General features: G+C 42.5%; 1 protein-coding gene across 1 annotated transcript in view; it reads right to left on the bottom strand.

The window, feature by feature from the left end:
• Positions 1-437: 437 nt before the first annotated feature.
• The window catches only part of LOC107121843 (nibrin-like), a gene marked incomplete at its 5' end in the record, with an annotated part of 29562 nt that continues 9162 nt past the window's right edge, over positions 438-20837 (bottom strand). Inside the window, 11 exons of the mRNA XM_015424846.1 lie at positions 438-774; positions 1971-2020; positions 2471-2584; positions 3750-3905; positions 5244-5330; positions 6435-6903; positions 7572-7850; positions 9992-10097; positions 17492-17589; positions 18521-18711; positions 19183-19300. Coding sequence (XP_015280332.1) covers positions 747-774; positions 1971-2020; positions 2471-2584; positions 3750-3905; positions 5244-5330; positions 6435-6903; positions 7572-7850; positions 9992-10097; positions 17492-17589; positions 18521-18711; positions 19183-19300 — 1696 coding nt within the window. The remainder of the gene's footprint in view (positions 775-1970; positions 2021-2470; positions 2585-3749; positions 3906-5243; positions 5331-6434; positions 6904-7571; positions 7851-9991; positions 10098-17491; positions 17590-18520; positions 18712-19182; positions 19301-20837) is intronic.

Here is a 20837-nt window from a genome sequence, read left to right as displayed (position 1 = left end):
CGACTCCAGATTGCTGCTGAGCCTCCTGTGTTAATGAGCAGCCACTCACACGCACAGCCTTAGAGGGAACACTGGTGTGGGGTACAGGAGAGGGAAAGTACTTGCTCGAACAACAGAAAGACCGATCTGAATCTATATGTACATGGCGCTCTCAGGTCAGAAATCCTGCGAAACACCACAAAGTAGAACCTTGTTTCAAAGTAATGCACCTCATAGCTGCTATTGTTCCAGTCAGCATTTTGGTGCTAATGAAAAAGATTTTATGCTAACATCACAAGAAAAGATTCGACATTAATTTACATCCTGATAAAAATTAATTTATAGTAAAGGAGCTAAAATAATCTGAAATGCAGAAAACAGATCTGGAGATCCATGCTACAAATTCCAAATCAAGTCCCTTTATAAAACGTTTATAGTCCTTATTTCAGTATTGGGCAAGTCATACCAAAAAAGCTAAAAGCTAAAACAAGTGCTCTTTTTAAAAAGAAACACTTTCTGCTAGTTTCCTTTTACAAAGAAATGTTCACATCCAAAATAATGCTCCTAAATTGTAACATGTGTTGTAAACACTTTAAACTGTAACTTGTTTGAATCAAGTACTGTTAAGAGTTTGCAACCAAGAAATGCCTTGTTCTTCTTTACAGGTTCTCAGAGGTATGAAATGAACCTTTTGGTGCTACAATATACAGCCAGCAAGGAAGCAAAACAAAGTTTATTCTCTGCAGTAGATCCGAATCAAGAGACAGTTATCTTCTTTTTATATGCGGATTATACCTGTAAAGTGAAGAAAGAAAAAGTAAATGCTTAGTTTGGAAATGCAAAGGGAAATACATTCAGATGACTGTAAAACTACTCAAGTTTAATATGAATTTGACTGAAAGAAGAGAACAAATTCAGTTTAAGGTACACAAGTAGTGATATCATGCTTGAAAGTGCAACATTCTAAATTCATGTACATCGTAACAGCCTATATTCATCTGAATGTGTATAAAACAGATCCAACTATTTACTGAATGACTAGCTTGATCTATTGTGAAAAGCTTTTCTACTGCAGAAGAAAAAAAGCAGAAAAACCGTCTGCACTGCAGGAATATGCATGGATTAGGGCTGCCAAGTGGGGGCGGGGGGCGGGTAAACCCCCGCTTCGGAGGCCCGATTCCCACCGCCGCGGAATCTGCAAAAAGATCTGCAAACAGATCTTTTGACTTCCCTCAGTTTGACTACCATTAGAACAACCTTAGTTAAGAAATGCTTCAGTGTCAGATCACTATTCCTTTCCCACCACATCCCTAAAGAGCAGAAAAAAGTTATGCTGTTCTTTCTCTAATGTACACTACTATAAATGGTAGAGTGATGTTTTCCCTTAGAACATACAAACTGTACCCCCAAAAAGCATTAAGTCCCGCAGGGCACGGATGTTGTCTGGCAGAGAGTTCCACCAGGTTGGGGCTCTTTTTTGCAAACTCACTGGCAAATACATTTAAAACACAGAAATTCTCACACTGTAGGGAAGAGAGAGATAATTAATGGCAATACATTCTGCTGTGGAGTTTATTGAGCATATTAACCTAGCAGAAACACTGGGAGAAAACAAGCTACTTTACCTGTTTTACAATGGAAATGAGTCACTCAGAAAAACTCTGGCATGGCATGCTAAACAGCCGCATACCATATCATTTTGCTTGGCACGCAAAGCCAGTTTTCTGCCCAGTGGTGTTTGTAGCACCACCAGGCCTCAGCTTGATATCAATACATCTGGTAAAGTAGAACCCTCGTGGCACCCCATAAACCCTTTGCTTGCCGCATGCCAGCATCGTCTCAGGTAGATGTGTGCAGGATAGCATTTGGGTTAAAAACATTGCCTGTCCCTATGCTAGCCTCTTCTGTCTGAAGAGCCAGCTACTGATGTGAGGACACTGCTTCTGCACCATAGAGAGATGCAAGACAGTTCCTGAAGATAAGCCACTTACCTGAAGAGATCATCAGCAAGTGACTCCTCTCTTGCATGCTGACTCTGTACCTAGAAAAATAAATATTCATTTTCAGAACCTGTGCCAAAGATGAAAATCTCCTTGTCATCTTTAAACAGATTTCTTCATACATTTACTTGCAAATACACTGCTCAAAACACTGACCTACACTCATGGCCAAATGCACTGCATCCAGAGAGCTGCTCCATACTGAAAGGAAAAGGGCATGCTACAGCAAGGGACAGCACATATGGACACCTGAAGGACACTGAACAACGACAGGTCCCAACTGGAGAACTTCCAGTTAGTTGAAGCATATTGATTTTCATTAAAGATCTGCTTGTTTTTCCAGACTTTCCCAGAGAATTTTCAGCACAGTTACACAGTCAAGTAGCATATGAAAATGAGCTAAGGTCAGCTGTGGTACTACTATACGCTTTGTAGATTAAAATGAAATATGATTCTAATGGCACTTTAGAAAGGATGCTTGTGTTCCTTACCTCCATTGCCTGCCTCAGCCATTCTTCCATCTCAGAATTCTTTTTAGCATAATGAGCTACCAGATCTGATCCCCCAATAATGTGTGGAAACAGTCCTGCTCCAGGATAAGGAACCTGTCAAAAACAAAACATATACTAATACTATTTGAGTTCAAAAACCTCGAGCAGAAAATACCAATCCCCAATCAAATGTTATTTATTTCTCAATTCATCTGCAAAGAAGCAGACAAGACTAAACAATCTTTGCTATTTGTATGAAACCTAATAAGAAAACCTGATTTTTGCAAACTAGTGCGATAATATGATGAGACCTTTAAAACAAGCACATTTAACAGTAAACCAAGGCATTTACAGCAGGTGGGCACTGCACTCAGTGTGTGGATTTGGAAAGAACTTGAGCCAACCTGTAATAATTTAATTGGGTTTTGACTTACAGATATGCACAACTTTGATGAGAAATTGTGCTGATCCTGCGATTCTATTAATGCAGCTCTGAATCCATAGGGATGCTGAGTACAACATTCCAAATTTGTTTGCTTTAGATAATTTAATTCTATATTTAGTTCCAATATGAAGTGAGATGTTTTTAGACTGAAAGGCAAGTTGGTTAAAGAACTTTCATTGCTAAATTCTGAACTGTGGAGAAGTGTGGAGAGGGCAGAATATTAAAATTAAAGAACTTTCATTGCTAAATTCTGAACTGCATTATTCAGAAGTGTGGAGAGGGCAGAATATTAAAGTGGTATTTTTGCATTTTGTGTGTGTGCATGTGCATGCGTGCCTGTGCCTGGACGTCATGGCAACCTCTGGCAACTCCTACTGGGGCATGGAGGGTGTTCAGAGAAGTGGCTTGATAGCCTGCCTCTGCCTCCCAGCCCTGGTATTCTTTAGAGGTCTCCCATCCAAATACTTGCCAGGGTTGGCCCTGCTCAGTCTCCAAGATCTGAAAAGATTGGGCTTGCCTGGGCTATCCAGGTAAGGACCATTACATCTATTTTCAATTATTTTAGGAGTTATGAAAAAATACTGGAAATTATTTAAAAGGCTTCTTAAACCACTGGCATCCGGTTTATGAAGGGTGTGGTCTCAGTAGTCTGTTCAAGCCTCCACGAGACTGGAATAATCAGTTCTAAGCATGTAAGAATGTCAGTACATCTACAGATTTTAATGAAAAAAACTAATATTCACCAAATCTGGAAGATGCAAACATTTGTATGTATGTTCTATATACTCTGAAAAGTGCCCTCTTATGACAGATTAAAATACAAGGCATACCAACCTTTTTAAATTTTTTGAAGTTGCACAGATGTCCACAATCTGTTTTTGGAGTAGAATCAACACCTCTCCTTGGCTGACTAACCACCAACGATCTAAATTCACTCAGTAAAAGTCTGCTGGGAAGATTGCTCCAATTACCTACAAATGCATCAGGATTCTTGGAGAGTAGAGGAGGGAAAAATTATAATAGTTAATTGAGGCTATTCTATACTGCTTTTATGTATGTAATCCTACCTTTATTCTTCAGAGTAAATGGTATCACTCATTTTTTTAAATCCAAATGAACCCACGGCACCTTGCACATGGGTCTCAGAAAATATACCAGCTCCCACCATAGAAGAGAGAGCAGGCTGTGATTTCTTTTCCAGATGGAGACATGAAGCAGTGACAGAGACACTGGTGCTGTGGCTGCAGCACTACACAGCTACTGGGTGGTTAGCAGAACCTGAGTATACACAAGGACAGCACTTGACTGTGCCAGGTTGGGAGAGCCAGTTTGGTGTAGTGGTTAAGAGTGCAGACTATAATCTGGGAGAACCGGGTTTGATTCTTCAGCCCTCCACATGCAGCTGCTGGTGTGACCTTGAGTCAGTCACAGTTCTCTCAGAGCTCTCTCAGCTCCACCTACCTCACAGGGTGTCTGTTGTGAGGAGAGGAAGGGAGGGAGATTGTAAGCCACTCTAAGACTGTGAGTGAAGGGCAGGGTATAAACCCAATCTCCCCCTCTTCTTCTTCAGGTTCTGCCAGCCTGCACAGTGCTGCCAGTCATGGCTCTGGTGCCTCCATTGTGTCCTCTCAATACCCACTATTAAGGGCAGCACACCAGCCTCCCCATCAATGCCACTCAGTGGGACACACCCTGCAATCAACGTGAGCTGCTGCTGGGCAAAACCCATTTTACTAAGTGAAACTAAAATAATGTAGAGCTCATGAACTGAATTATCTATACATTTATTTATCTACCACACTGATCATCTACCACTCTAATTATTTGTTTACATCTATATTAAATTTATGTCCTCACCGGTACAACCCAGGCTAGCCTGATCTTGCCAGATCTTGGAAGCTGAGCAGGATTGGCCCTTGTTAGGATCTGGATGCTCGACCACTCTAAGGAAAATCAGGTTCACTACGCAGAGGCAGGCAATGGCAAACCACCTCTGAGCATCCCTTGACCCTTCCTACAGCAGTCTTTCAAATACGAACAGGAAACAGATTTGACTTTGGTTCTCAAATGAACTAAGATCAGATGTTTTACACAGCTAAATAGAAGGCAGAGGAAACAGATAGTGAAACTAGGAGCAAAGTCAATTTAAAGGGAATATTACTCAGATACTACATCTCCAAATATGATCCAAAGTACATCAAAAACTCATTTTGTCATGTTACCGACCAAGAATTCTTTTAATTTAAAAAAATACAATTGCCCTCTACATTACCTTTTGTAAATACACACATATATAGTATAAAATGTCAGTGTGAAAACACTCCTTACATGCAATTCGTTTTTTGTAGTATGTGTTGATTCTTTTTTAACCTCTTGTTTCTGGACTGAAGCTGGAAGAGCCTGTTCATTTTCTTCCTGTTTGACACACAAAACAGTTATAGTATATATATTAAAAATCACCAATGAAGGGTTACATGGTTGAAAACTGATTGCATCCTCCCCTCTCTTACAAAATAACAGTTTCTTGCTTCTTTATTTAAGGAACATGAACTTTTAACATGGGAGTTCCCAGACTGTAAAGGAAATTGAAAAAAAGTTTGCTAATCAACTCAGAATTAGTTGAGTTTCTAGGTCAAACCTTACCAAGTGACTTACTTGGAGTTTACACATAAAACAAAGAATGGAACAACTTTAATGAAAATTTATTGTTCTGGGTAACACTGTTACTGATTTATTGTGACAACACAAGGTCAACATGCTTTACTCAGGAATGTGACCAGACTAAAGAAAGGTATTTCAAAGAACAAGGCAAAAGGGAATTCAAATGACACATTTAAGGTCCAGAACGCAGTCTGAGAGACAGAGAGAGAGGCACAGGATTTCAAGGCAAAGCAAATGCTCAGAACTGTGCATATGAGCACTGAGGTGAAAACAGAAGGAAGAGAGGACAAAAAAGCACTGAGGTGAAAACAGAAGGAAGACAGGACAAAAAAGAAAGGTAGATGCCAAATTTTTGTTTCGGTATCGCAAACCTGCTTTTCTCCCCAATGGGGACCAAAAGCAGCATACAAGACCCCCTTTCTCTCTAGATACTTGAAGGGAAAATTATGACTACAAACTGATTAATTTAACCAACTAATTCTTGTTTAAAGATCTGAAAACCAGTTCTCTACAGAGCCCAGAAGGCTCTTACAGCTTCTCATGGTAGTCTGTTAGAGATGCCTATAAGATACCCTGCCCTGGCTTTTCTGAAAGGCAAGGCCATTCAAGGCTTGCCTCCACTCTTAATGTCAGTTCTGAATAGTTAAATTCATCTCTGTGCTAACATGTTAATATTAAATGGTACTCGATGCACAGATTTGTTGTAATTGTTGTGGCATTTTCCTCCAATGCAAGGGCTCTTTGTGTCAGAAAAAAGTGTCACAACATACAAAAAGCCATGCAGGATCCAACCCACGGTTCTGTTGCAATCTGAAGAATCAAAAATATTAATGTGAAGATAGGAAAAAATGCCTTTACCAATAGCTTCCCAGTGTCTCTGTTTTCAGAACTTCCTTCTTGAAAAACATTCCCTTTCGTTTCCAGTTTCCTCTTTTTCTTCATACCACCACTACTTTTTCCATCCCCATCGCCTAGGTCTTCTTCCCAGTCTAACTCTTTGGACTCAAAAACAAGCTCTAATGAAGCAGCATCTTCTACTAAGTCGTCCAATTCTTTTCTCTTCTTTGTTGCAGATTTTCCAGCAGGGATATTTTTATTAGGATCTTTTTCTTCTGATTTGCTGCTCTCCATCACAGACTTTGTAGTCATGTCTACAGAAGACGGGTTCGTTTTCTGATCCAAAGTACACTGCCCCTTTTGAGATCCTTCTGTTTTGCTTTCCAACAGCAAAGATGTTACAGGCTGTGTATGAACGGAAGCCTGGGATGGTTTCTCATCTACCTTTGCATACTTAGATATCGATGCTTCTCCTTCCTCGTTCCTTTCCCTTAATCAGAAAGCAGGCAGTTTAAACACACACTCTACAGCTCATCCATAAATACTAATGTTATGACTGAATAGGAACAGACACGCATTGAGTTTACTGATATAACACACACTCTACAGCTCATCCATAAATATTAATGTTATGACTGAATAGGAACAGACACCCATTGAGTTTACTGATGTTAAGTCAATCCACTTGAATTACATGTGATATAACATCTAACAGTGTATCAGTCACATTCATCTCAACAAGATCATCTTCATTGTCTGTAAAACAGTCATCACTAAGCAAACAAAATGGGGAAAAGAAGGAAAAAAAACGCCTGGAGTAACCTGGAGGGAATCACATGTGATCATAATTTGGAGTAACAGCCACACAGGCCAGGAGGCTGCAGTGAGAATGGGGTAGGAGGCAAAAACAGAGCTCTGCTTATGTGATTTCACCTCCTTCCCCCTCCCACCAACTTGACTTTTATTCCATGTGGTTCCTGAAACCCTGGGAACAGACTTCCCTGGGGTCAGCTATGGCAAAAGAAAACAGGAAAGTTTGGAGGTGTGGGATCCAACCCACTTTTTTCTGTCACCGGTATTTTAAAAAAGGAGTAAAACACTAGTAATAGTATGACAGAGTAACATATACACAAACACAAGAAATGTATGTAAATGTACCTTTTCTTAGCAATTGCTTGGAAGTAATTTTTAATTGAATTGGATTGCTGCTGTGAATTGATTTCTCTGTTTCTCCCATACTCTGGAGTTTTCGAGGGTGAGAACGATAAACTGCTCTGCTCAGTCCAAGGCTGCCTGTTCAGCTTGGCTGCCGCCGTTTCCATGTTCACAGTACCAGTTCCTGCTGGAGTCTCCTTTACAGTAGTTCTGTCCAGGGGATGTATTTTGCCTTTCTGATCTCGACGAGGCATTTCTTCATGACTTCCAAATATTTCCATGCTGTATAAAGTAAAAATAACAGAACAGGAAATTCTAAGTTAATTAGGAAAAACAGTGTAAAGACGAAGCATATCCCCTATATTGTAATGTATATGCAGTATTACAAATAAATAAAATCCCCCCCAACCTCAGCCTTTAGTCATTCTGACTTCTAAAAATTGGTGCCTTGAATCATTTGTGTGGCTCATGCAGGGCTGGCACCTAAAAGTGTGATCTCAAAGGTCGAGGAGCGTCCATGGTCCCCACGACATCCATTCAAGAGCCAGAGGAACAAACAGACCAAGACCCCCTTGGGCCACAAAGGCTCCCCCAACATTTGAGAAGTCTTCCTCTTCCTCCAAGAAGACTTCCTTCCAGGTAGAGTTGGGGACAACATCCATCTCAGGAGTTCTGAGGTTTTTTAAATCTGCTAAGATCCACATTTAAAAAAAAAAAGGCTTTTCAACCCTAAGAATAGTATTGCTTCCCTAACAAGGCAGTTTAGAATAGGGCCACACATGCAGGCAGAAGAACATTTAACCCTTCGTCCTCCACTTGATTTTGGTAATAAAAACTGGGTTTCCAGCACTGTTTTTATTAGCATGTGAGCCTTCTTTTCGGAGTAAAGCCGAGAATAAAAATAATAATAAAACTTTTGATACTTTGGGTGTGTCTTTTTCCCCTTTAAAATGCTAACAGTAGCATGAGAAGTCTCATTTCCATTAATGAAACCCTTCTCTTTATGTGTGATTGTAATCCAACTCAGGTCTGTACATGAACAATTCTGCCTTTTATACATAGAGACCTGTGGTCTTCACCTCACCCTACATTTAAAAATAATAGCTTGCAACCTAAAGACGACCAGAGCAAATGCTTGTTGTTATAGAATGGTATAATGTTTCTATGTGGTTATCAATTCTGTTGTCATACAGGTTTCCTTTTGTATTTTAACTTTTCTGCAAACTGCCTTGAGCACTCACTTTTGGGGGGCTGCAAGTCAAAATTGATGGTTTTAAAATTAAATTTTAAATAAAATAACACATTTACCCATCAAAACCAATTAGCGAGATATAGTAACTGCAGAAGGATGTGACTAATCTAACCAGCTGCAAGCTCTCGAGAATTGCCCCTTGTAAAATGAAGACATGATAGTCAGGCTGTGATTAGGTATGGGCATGAACCGCATTTTTGCAGTTTGGTTCATGGCTGAAGCACAAACCAAACGGATTGCCAGTTCTTGAACCAAACTGTTTTTATAGGTTCGTGAGCCATAAAACCCTCCTTTCCGCTCCCTGCAAAAGTGGTGGGAGCAGAAAGCAGGGGTTTAAATGGCTCCATGCGGCAGGGAGCAAAATGAGAGGGTTAAATGGGCTGCATGAGGGAGCCCAAAACAGCTGAGCCGGCAAAGAGAGACCTATTTCCACCAGCCCAGCTGTCTCTGGCTGCCTCGCACAGCCTTTAAACAGGCTGCACAAAGGAGCCCCTTTCAATGGACTGCGCAAGGGAACCTGATCAGCTGGCCCAGCGGAAGGAGGGCTCTCTCTGCCAGCTGAGTTGCCTCAGGCTCCCTCGCGCAGCCCCCCTTAAAGTGGGTTATGTGAGGGAGCCTGAGCCAGCAGAGAGAGACCTCTCCCTGCTGCCCCAGCTGTCTTGAGCTCCCTCGCGCAGCCTGTTGAATGGGTTGCATGAGGGAGCCTGAGACAGCTGAGCTGGCGGAGAGAGACCTCTCCCTGCTGGCCTAACTGTCTGGGCTCCCTCATGCAGCTCGTTTAAAGGGGCTCCTTCATGCAGCTGGCAGAGAGAGACTTCTACCTGCTGGCCCAGCTGTCTCAGGCTTCCTCACGCAGCCTGTTGAAAGGGGCTCCCTCATGCAGCTCATTTAAGGGGGCTGTGCGAGGGAGCCTGAGCCAGCAGAGAGACCTCTGAACAGCCCCGAAGAGCCAAACCGAAAAGCCCAAAGTTTGGTAAATGTTCAGGGAGAGCATGCTTCACTGAACATCGCTTCCCGAGCCCAGAACCAACCCAAGTTCAGGCTCATGAGCTGGTTTGTGCTCACCCCTAACTGTGACCTAGTTATGTAATCTTATTTCTAGGCAAACAGAGTAGAGGAAATATCAGTTATACTGTACCATGTGTCCATCAGCTCTGCGTCTGTTACATACCCTGTGGCATCACCTGTGACAGCAGGCATTACAGTCTCCTCTACCAATGCAGTCTGAGAAAGTGTTGGCTGCATAACAGTTGATGATGAATTAGCAGGTTTTATTCCTGCAAATTAAAACACAAGGAAGAACAGATGGTAGTGTTTCAGGGACACAAATACAATTTTAATACAATTCACAGGACAAAGGATAAAATACTTATGTTACTCTTGTAACAGGAAGCCATTGATAATGTTCTTTATGCAATATATTGTATTAGTTGACTTCGAAATGCAATTCTGATGGACCTTAGGAAACTTATTCTATTAGTGCACTAAAACTTCTTAAAACATACTGTTTCAGATAAATTTTTGAAAAAATATTTCTGTATGACAACTCTTTCTTCAGAGAGACTGCATACTACATACCCTCCATTCATTTCTCTCACATCTTGTACCATCAACAAGGTTCCAAAGTAACACTACATTTGCTACTCTGTGTAGTTATTAAATATGTAAGATACTGGCTTGGATACAGAGAAGTGTGAATGAAACCCTGTGAGTGGAAGAGATCTTTTCTGCCTTCACCTTCTTGCTGCAGACTTTTGAAAAACTGTTTCTGCAGGTCAAGGGACCTTGGAAACACCATGAAGTGTAGAGCAAGGAGCTACAGTAGGGCCATGGAATCAACAACAACAAAAGCATCCCCACTCCTCCCTCCACCAGCAGAAGCAGAGTCAGTAAAATCCACTTCAGCACTAGCCACAGTTTGCCATCACTTCCAAAGCAAACTAAGGTTTGTACTCTCCTGTCAAATCAAGACTGCAAGTTTGTCTCAGCCCAGGGCATTAACTACAATTTATACATTTTAAATACTTAGATCAAGATGGGCAGCCATGTTAGTCTGTCTGTAAGCAGCAGAAAAGAACAAGAGTCCAGTAGCACCTTAAAGACTAATAAAGTTTATGGCAGGGTATGAGCTTGTGTGAGTCACTGCTCACTTCTTCAAATAATGGCATATTATGCACACAAAGCCTGTTTCCGATTTCCACTGAAGTTGAGTTGTAGGGTTTGACTTCGAATGGTCTGTGTGTACTCCGCACCTTTCTTTTTTTGTCCAATTTTTCTCATAGGAATTGCGGAGTATTTATTCTGCACACCAATGAGAAAAACCAGACATTGTGTCAACGGTGCCGAAATTTACATTTATTTTTTTTTGGTGTGGCATAGTTTATCATAGCTATGCAGTTGCATTATAGTAGGGTCACTGTGTTCATCGGCTCAGTTTAGCACACCGAGTTTAGCGACAATCTCCTTGTTGGGTCAGTTTTACGCTGGGCACGGTTTTTGAAATAGATTCTTTAAACTATGTTTACGCTTGGGCAGCCATCTTAGCAGAACATGAGTAATGGGTCCTTGGTGGTGGTTTCTTATGGTGGCAATGGTTCTGATTCTTGTTCCGGTCAGAAAGATCGGGCACATATTGAAACGGGGGGGAACACAGATGAAAAGTACCATATTTCACCAATGTACAGCGAGGAGAGTAAAATGGGCAGTACTGATGGGAAACACGGCTCGGCGGTCCCGTGCTGTGCAGAGGTGCCAGCATGCTCTTGCTGGTGTCTCACCACTCCATGTTTGGTTGTCCTCCTCATGGTGCCATGGTTGGTGGGAGGCTTTTGTGCTGGCACAAGGGGGTGAAAGGGAATGGATCCATAATTTCAGAGTGACCCAGACTACTTCTGCTCAAATAATGGAAACTTTGAAAGGACGCCAGCAGCTGGAGCAGATCACTATGCATAAGCACACTACAGTCGAGAAGCGTGTAGCAATTGCCCTTTTTTACCTCATCAATGGCAATCCATTCAGAGAGCTTGTGGGGCACTTCTGCTTTGAGCCATCTACAGTGGCAGACACAGTTGTGGAAGTTTGCTTGGCAATCAGTGGCGAGTTCCTTAGGAAGACTGTTTGCCTGGGTCTGGATGTTAACAGAGGTGTCAAGAGAATGACACTTCACTCTCTGTAAATTCCTTGGCCTGTTTTTAAAACTTTGGTTCAGGCTGTGCTTGTGGGTTATTGTAGCTCAGAAAAAGACTACAAAGCCGGTTCAAGATGACTTCAAGTCTCTTAGATAACATGCAGCTGTAAAGAGGAGTTGAGGAACTCAGTACTAGTTTCTCCAATTAGCCACATTCCATTCAATTAAGGTCTACAATTTGTACCAGTGAGAAAGGGGATGAGACTAACTTTCCCACACACACACAAAAACACACACTCACACAAACGTACGTTCTGGCCAAGTGTTGTGGCAGAAGAGAAAGGTTGTGGTTGCCCAAAGTGATGACTCATGAAGCCCTATGGAACACTGAGGGACAGGCGTGAGAGGAACTTCAACTATGGATTGTGCAGGGCACGAAATGTGGTTGAGTGTGCTTTCAGGTGACTGGAGGCACATTGGCGCTGCCTCTCTGCTCCCCGCATAATGTTCCCTAAAAATGTCACCGCAGTGGTCACTGCATGTGTGATCCCGCATGATATATGTGAAGGGACATGTAGAGCAGGCATGAACCATTGCAGAGCGCTACTTACCACAACCCACCTTTCTAAGAGCTATGCCAGATGAGGACTATGATCCCCGTGACACTTGCAATTTGCCAGAATGGAAAGCTATTAGGGAGGTGCTGGCTAACTTTATGTACCGAAATTGGCAAGGTAAAAAGGGGGGCTGGGGCCCTCCCTTAGCCTTCTTGCCAAAAGAAAGAAACCATTCCAACCCTTACTTTTGTCCATGCAAACTGCATGTTTCTCTTTCAATAAAAGCATGGGGGGTGAAGCCTTTTTTAATGTTCATCAAAGGTTCTTTGTGAAAACAGTGCACACAAGTTTGTATTTGTTGTCAAGAGAATTTTTTTTTCAACTGAGCATTGTTGCATTGGTGATGGTCGGGGAAGCCACTGTCCCCAGTGTCCAAAATGTAAAGAGTTTGTGAACTCACACCCATGGAAATGCTGATGAACACCAAAAAATACTTCTTACATATCTGCATTATTACAGTGACCAATAAGCCCAATGTAAGTGACACTGGGCAAATACACAGATGAAGAGTACTTCTCATGATTGCTATAGTAACATGAAGGCAACAACTCTGCGTGTTTTTCAACATGTGTGTTCTGGTACTCCCACGGAATTACGGTTCAACCACACAGACTATATAGACAAGTTCACCTGGAGAATAGTGGTGCACATCTGGGTATACCACATGGCATTTCACATTAACAACTTATGTCCATACCCTCCCCTGGGTGGGTATGTATGACAACCTCACCCCCATCACACACTGGTGTCCAGAGGCAACCTCGTCAGCCTTGCCATGACTCCAAGACCCAGAGATGGTGCTGTCCCCCCCCCCTCAAACAATCCTTTCTGGAAGGCCATGGCACAGTTAGCTGGTGGCACGTGTTTCTGCAAACACTGGGGCAACCTTTCCTTTATCGCCTAGTAAAAAAGTACATTTTTCTCAAGTAGTTTTCAGTTGATTTTATTGGAAAGTTGTCTTAGCTACACCAGGCACTTTCAGAAAAGCATGGGCAAACAGTGCCCAGGAAAGCCAACATATCCAACCTATTAACTTATCACATCCAGTGCAGCTATACCATCTCTCAACACAAAATGTGCACTGCCAACAACTACAAGTCGAAGTGGGCCCTCTTTTCTCCAATGCATGAACGCTTCTTCATTGCATTTCTGTTTTCTCTCCCATCAGCCAGAACACCTTCTGGGACTGGTGCTGGTGCTTGGGCAACCTGCTGCACCGTGTTTTGAGAGTCAGCAAGGGATTTAAGGGCCTCAACAGCTGCGGGCATGACTTGGGTGCTCCTGTCTATGGCATCTTTGAAAGTCTGCCTGTTCATTCTAGTCTCTTCCAGCATGCAGTCAAATTGCCTCTCCTTGGTTGCCATCAACTTCTCATGATGCTGTACGGAGCACTGCTCTTCGCGCTCACACTGGCAAAGCATACACTGTCCGACATTTGTGAGTACGGCAACATGCCTCCTGTTCTGGGCATTGGTCAAATGCGTGGCTGGCAACATCTTCCCTAGTGGCATCTCCTTCTGTCCCTCAGGGTTGTCAGCTATAAACAAAACAAGTGTTGACTTAACAAATGTTGCAGATCACAATGTCCAAAGTCAGCACGAAGTCACCCTCCATGGCCGGGCAGCCTCAATACGTTTGCTAATGGCTACATCACATTCTCACAAGTGGAATACATGTGTCACCATTGTTTTTATCTCACTCCTCATTTCTGCAGCCAGAAAACCAAAACTGAGTAACTGATCGATGAAAGTGGCTGTTATGCTCCCACAACTAAACTCTACTATGTAGTAATGCTGACTGGATGTAGGATGGGGTAGAGCGCAGAGACGAAAAGAAGAACATTGCTTCAATGAGATAATATCCGGGACTCATGAGGGCAATGTACTGGAAACCCAATCTCATAAGGCAAAAGCAAGTCTGACCTGGAATGTCTCCTGTGTTGGCATTTGCTGGCAATCGTTGCTGGCTGGGCAACTCTTGCCCTGTTTCTCCTGACAAGCCTCCAAAAGGGTGTAAAAACAAAACATCAATCTTGTAAAGGGTAAGGGGAGGGGTCGGCTTCATTGCCCTATTGCCAGCCCAAGAGTAGATAAGCAGTTTGTCGCATTTGCAACTATCCCAGACAATGTTTACTAATTCATGGTACCTTGTTCTGTCCAATAAGCTTCAAATAGTGGGAAAACTGTCTACCTTCAAATCTGATCCCCCCTTTGGCACAGCCCCCCACTTCAGGTGAAGAAACGAGTGCTGCAAATGGGAAAACAACGTCACCTATGTCCAAACACAATTTATCGCTGAAATTGCAGATATGAATTTAAGGGGGGGGGGGCAGGGATGGCAAAGTGAAACGTACTGCACTCAAGATTGTAGGAGATGCTGATCTCATCAAGGTCCTCTTCTGAATGTCCGCACACTTCATGAACCTGACCTGCACGAGCAAGAAAGTAGAGGTGGGTCAAAACCAAGGAAAATCCAAAGTTCCAGCAAAGTGGAGTGAAAGAGTTCATAGTGCAGCAATGTGGCAACTCACCTACATGCAGGGGTGTGGAGCAACGTCTATCTGCCGGATTTACCATCAGTAGATCATGCAAGAACAGTTCCTCTGATCCTGCACCAACATCCAAGCTAGGCTGGCATTGCTCAACCACAACATTAAAATCGAGGCTCCTCCCAGCATGCATTGGTGCAATGCTGGTGGCTCCACAAAAAATGTGGTGGAGCTCGTTGTAATATGAGCAGGCTGTGGCTGAATTGCCTGACTGATTATTATGTACCACTGCCTTCTTGTAACCTTGGTGGAGCGCCTTTGATTTTGTACAGCACTCCACTGCAGATCACTTGTGCCCCCTCGATGCCATGTGCAAAGAAATCCTTTCAAAAATTTCAATATTCCTATGGGAGGAGCCCAATGCCTCCTGCACCTTCTGCTCTCCCCATAGGGAGAGGAGATCCAGTGTCTCCTGCTCTCTCCAGTACACTCCACGGAAACCACTCCCAGGCTTGTTACTGGTCGCCATATTGTCCTGCCCTAGCAAGGATGCAATAAAGAAAAGAAGGGATTTTCACAGTAAATGGTGCCACAAGGACCCAGCGTTCCTCGTGTCCCTCACCCACTCCAAGCCTTCAAAGCCAATATCAATCCTATTGGATGACAGAACCACAAAAGTAATTGGATTGGCCGGAGGGAGACCACCTGGTCATTTTCTTCCTAGTAATTAGGTACTGGGACAAATTGAGGTGGAGCTATACCCCCTGAAGGTATAAGCACTACAATGGCTGCCGTCTACTTGAAAACGCTGGGGAAAGCAGTATTAATGTTTTCTTGTCTACATATTAAATCAAAATACATGGGCAGCATGTGTGTGGATGTCAAAATCCAAAGTGCTACCAGATGTATTTAACAAAACTACTACCATGAAGGTGGCTCAACAGAGCAAAGCTGTGCCCTCCATTAAAACCCTTGTGGTTCAGTCCCTTGCATGAAAGAAAACACAACAGAATGCAGTCAAGCAGAAAAAAAATTCAGGCAACCCAGCACCAATCCAACTGCAGACATTTCAAGGCATAAGCATGCCCAAAACAGAGAAACACATCCAGTAGCCCCTGAAGACAGATGGGGCAGTGGAAAGAATAGGGAAGCTGTGGCAAGCTGTGATGTTGCTGAAACGAGATGGGGGATAATGCCACATTTTGCAAGAAAGAGCTTGCTAGCCTGTTCTCCATATGGGCATGTGCACACACACCAGCTGAGGATTGGCCACCATCACACTTACTCCTGGGCTTGATCCTTACTCCTATCAATAATTTTTTTCCTCAATGATCCAAGACTAACAATAGTTTCATACCGCTAGACTCGTCCCTCTTGTAAAAAAAATGGTGGGAAAAGAAAGCAATAGTAGAGCTTGTACACCAATGAAGCGGGGAGGATGGCGGAAGCTCAGAGTGGGAGGAACAAACTTAATGTGAGTGGCAGAGTTGACTTTGAGGGGTGGGGAAAGGGTGGTGGTGGGGAATCCGACATAATCTGTACGCTTTTTAGTTACCTTCACCTTAGAAGTGAAGGGAAAAACTGCCACAAAAGCACTCCCAGAAAACCCAGGGAAACAGCAAATGGAAAGCGAACTGAGTGCTGAAGGGAGGAAATGAATGCAGACTAAAAAGAAAACTCGACAGACATGCATGGTGAAAGCAGGGCAAAATACCCGTGTATAATAGGACAAATACTTAGGCTTAGATCCAGAGTAACACTTCTGTGGGTGCAAGGACCTCCACCTGCAGAGTGCAATTTTCTGGACCACTGCAGCACAAAAGGCTGCTCCTAGGGGATGAAGAACATTTTGAGACACATTTGGGGCTGTAGCAAGTGGTGCAAGGTAGAAAACTGAGCTCAGGGGACAAGAGTCATACTGTGGGAACACTGCTCTGAATCCAAGCTTTTGAAGTCTTAACATACATCACTATTGCAACCCTTATAGCATATAAAACTTGGTCAGTGTCATAATCTCAGTGTTTGCATATTGTGAACCTTGTAAGCTCATGACAGAAGTGAAATCAGAACTGGAGCTTTTCTGTTGAAACTTCAGTCTGAACTACCACATACCCCTCCCTTCACATTAGGGGAAAAACAAACAGCACAACAAAACAGGGTGGGTGGAGAATTGTAAAACAGGGAATTAATTAAAAGATCACAAGTGCCATCCTAAGCAGACTTATACCCTTCTAAGACTTTGGATGGGTGCTTAGAAGAGTCAACTCTGCTTTGGATTGTATTGTGAGTACTTAAAATCTGCACACAAAAGATAACCTTATCACCAATATAAATCTGCAGTATTCTGTAAGACAGGAGCTCCATATCATATGCCATCTGAGGAATCCAGTTTGTTATAGTAAATGATTTATAAAAGGAATAGATAAATTCTGAACTTACCTGTATCAAGAGAAGCTTGGGGATTACAGTACCTTTCTGTGGATACAAAGATAACTGCTAAACCAATTTCTGCCTCTGAAATTGTCCTGTATTTTTTCCTATTAGAAACAGAACAGAGACATTCCAAGTAAGGAATAGGAAACCACCAAACAAAATGCAGGATTCTCTCAGCAGAATCTAAAGGGCTGAGTACCACATTTTGAATCTTCTCAGATTCCCCTTCCCTAAAACAGCTGATTCCCTCCCTTTGCCAAAAACTTGTTGGGGAGCCTTACACAGCATTCAAGGTCACATGAAGAAATATTACCTTGTATGAGCACGGGTCTGTGTGTTACCAGGATGATTAAATGAAAATGTCTAGTGTAACATTTAATTCTATTAACTTCTGCCATTTCCAGACCTTTTGTTTTGCAGTCAAGTTGCAGCTGGCGTATGGCAACCCTGCAGGGCTTTCAAAAGAGCAACAGAGGTGGTTTGCCATTGTCTGCCTCTGCGTAGGGACCCTGGCATTCCTTGGTGGTCTCCCATCCAAATACTAACCAGGGCCAAGCATGCTTAGCTTCTGAGATCTGATGAGATTGGGCAAGCCTGGATCATCCAGGTGAGGGCTTCCATACCTTTTGCACATGATTTGTTATTGTAATTAAAATACTTAATTTGAATTCACATACAGTAAAGTCCCTGCATATCATAAAGTTTAAGTATATACACAACTCGTTTTTACTGAATTACCCAACACATTTTCATCTGAAAGTGATTTTCAGAGAAGCCGTTGGGATTTATTACCAAGCAAGCATGCTTAAGATTGCAGTCTAAATCACTCGGGCATTTAGATTTCCATGCAACATACACACTAGCTCAGACAGTATCCAAAGAACAGGAGAATATAACTCTTAACGATGATACTAGATATGTCATGAACAGCACTCTGACAATTAAATTTCCTACTCATCTAAAAATTACTTTACCATAAAATGGACCACAATTGCTAAAACATCAGCAGTCTTACTGAAGTGAAATATGTCACACCTTTCCAAGACTGTTGTGATAGTATCAATCCATTTCCTCCCCAAGTCAGAAACTGATGCTTGAGAGCCTGTGAGTCCAACATCAATAACACAAATATGAGGAGCTGCTAAGGAAGCAGCATCTTCTGTTCCCTCTGTCATCAGTTTTGCCTCTCCTCCTCCAAGTGTGACGGCTGGACGCAGTTTTGCATGCTAAATCAAATACAAAATCCATACATATGACAGAACAGACTCCATCTCCCCTTTAAACAACATATAACTTTTCAAATTTTAAAAAGTGGATGAAATTACTGTGAGAATTCTTCAGCAAACATAGCATTACAAAGAGAGAACTCTGCAAGAGCGATCAATTACTTCTGATTGTTTTCTTCTATCACTACTTTATCACAGTGAACTGTCTACACAGAGGAAACCCTGTCATTTGTCTTCCTTTACCATTAGAGGAAACAGAAGACCAGGAGAGCTTCCACACTACAAAAGATCAAGGTCATCCAGAACTTTGTGAAATGCAGTATCACCTTTCTCTTATAATGCGAATGCTGTATCCATGCAGCAGCCCTACCAAGATATCAAGTCCCCTATTTTTCTTCTGCAGAAATGCACTTACAAAGTACCTTAAATCCTATTTGTCAAGAAAAGTGCAGTAAATGCAGAGCCGGTTACCTGCTTAGCAGACAGAAAGACAATTTTTTTCCCTCTGAAGATTGCTCTTCTTGCAGGACACACAGCCAAATCTACTTTTTCATTCCTAATAGTTGGTTCATCAACTGGAGGATGAAAACTGCGAACAGAATAAACAGATGAAAATGTAACTCATACTTTATAGTGGTGCTAATTACAGCTAATGTCTAGATTCTTCAAAACAAAATTCTTGGAAAATATTAATACGTACTGGTTGTGTAGCCACTACTGTAAGTACATTGAAAAATGAAAAGCAGAGAGAGGAAGGAGGTGAATTCTCCCCCACTTCTCTTAGCCCTTCCCCAGTTTGGATATCATGTATTTTACTCTGTATCTAATATCTAAACTTTGGATTTATAACTCTTTGTTTTACTATGTTGCCACTGTAAAACCTTAAGATTTGATTCTTGTGCGCATGGTTTTACAACAGAGCTGTTTCATGGGATACATACACACCACAGGAACAAACATTACTAAACAACAACAACAGGTGAATGACAATAGCAAGCTTGATTGGATTAGGTGTGATATGCAGAGGGGTAGTAGGCGTGGAGGTACCAGCATTGGTAATGAGACAGGAAACCCAGGTCCCAATTCGGTCCAGGAGCATACAAAGAATAAATGGACATAAGTCTGACATTAGAAACCACAACATTCAAAAACTAGTGGGGGAACACTGAATGGAAACCAAGATTTCATGCCTCATTACCAACACCTGCTATTGTCATTTGGCATCTGAAATCACTCCACTCTCCAATAACTCACATTCTAGCTGTATCTGAAGAAGTAAGATGTAATGAAAGCTCATTATCTGCCACAAATTTTGTTAGGTGCTACTGGGCTCACTCCTTTTCTGTAATAAAGACTGCAAGCTGTGCTGTTGGGTTTCTTTTTTCCCTTGTGCTCCCTTGTAAGCCGCCCTGAGCCTGCTTGCGGGGAGGACGGAGTATAAATATAATAAATAAATTCTTCATCTGTTTAAACTGGAGGGGGGGGTGTCTCCAAGTGAAATAATGAGTTGGTTTCAGAAGGGGGGGGGTCTCTCCAACTGAAACAATGTGTTGGTTTCAGACTGGGCAAAATCACTGCTAGTGCATGGAAAGCAAAGGAGTGAAGAAAGATAGCCAGAGAGGAAGACATGTTGAACTGGAACATATTTCCCTTATAAATAAAAGCCGAATGGTGGTGGCACTTCTCTAGAACATTCCACACGCTCCAAAATCAGTTCGCTCTCTGATCTGTCATTCAGAGGGTCTCCCTATCCACTGGCTGCTTTGCCTGAGTCCTGCCCCCAACATTCTAAACATTTTGCTGTTCCTCTCCCCCCCATAGCCAGTCAGAACACAGAGGTTATTTGCATATGCAGCCTCATTGGCCTTTGCCTCGGAACACAGAGGTCGTTTGCATATGCGACTTGATTGGCTTTTGCCTCTAACATTCTAAACAGTTTGCTGTTCTGAGGTAAAATGTGTCCAATCTCCAGGTGAGGGCTGGAGATCACTCAGAATTACAACTGCTTTCCAGATGGCAGAGATCAGTTCCCCTGGAGAAAATGGTGGGCTCTGTATCCTTATATGCTGCTGAGGTGGCCCCCGTATGACAGCCAATGTGACATAGCAGTCAGGGCTTCAGAGCAC

Source organism: Gekko japonicus, unplaced genomic scaffold, assembly GCF_001447785.1.
Source record: "Gekko japonicus isolate JY-2015 unplaced genomic scaffold, Gekko_japonicus_V1.1 scaffold1168, whole genome shotgun sequence".
NCBI classification, from domain to species: domain Eukaryota; kingdom Metazoa; phylum Chordata; class Lepidosauria; order Squamata; family Gekkonidae; genus Gekko; species Gekko japonicus.
The sequence above is the reverse complement of the archived record's forward strand: the minus strand, read 5'-3'. Positions and strand labels throughout refer to the sequence as shown.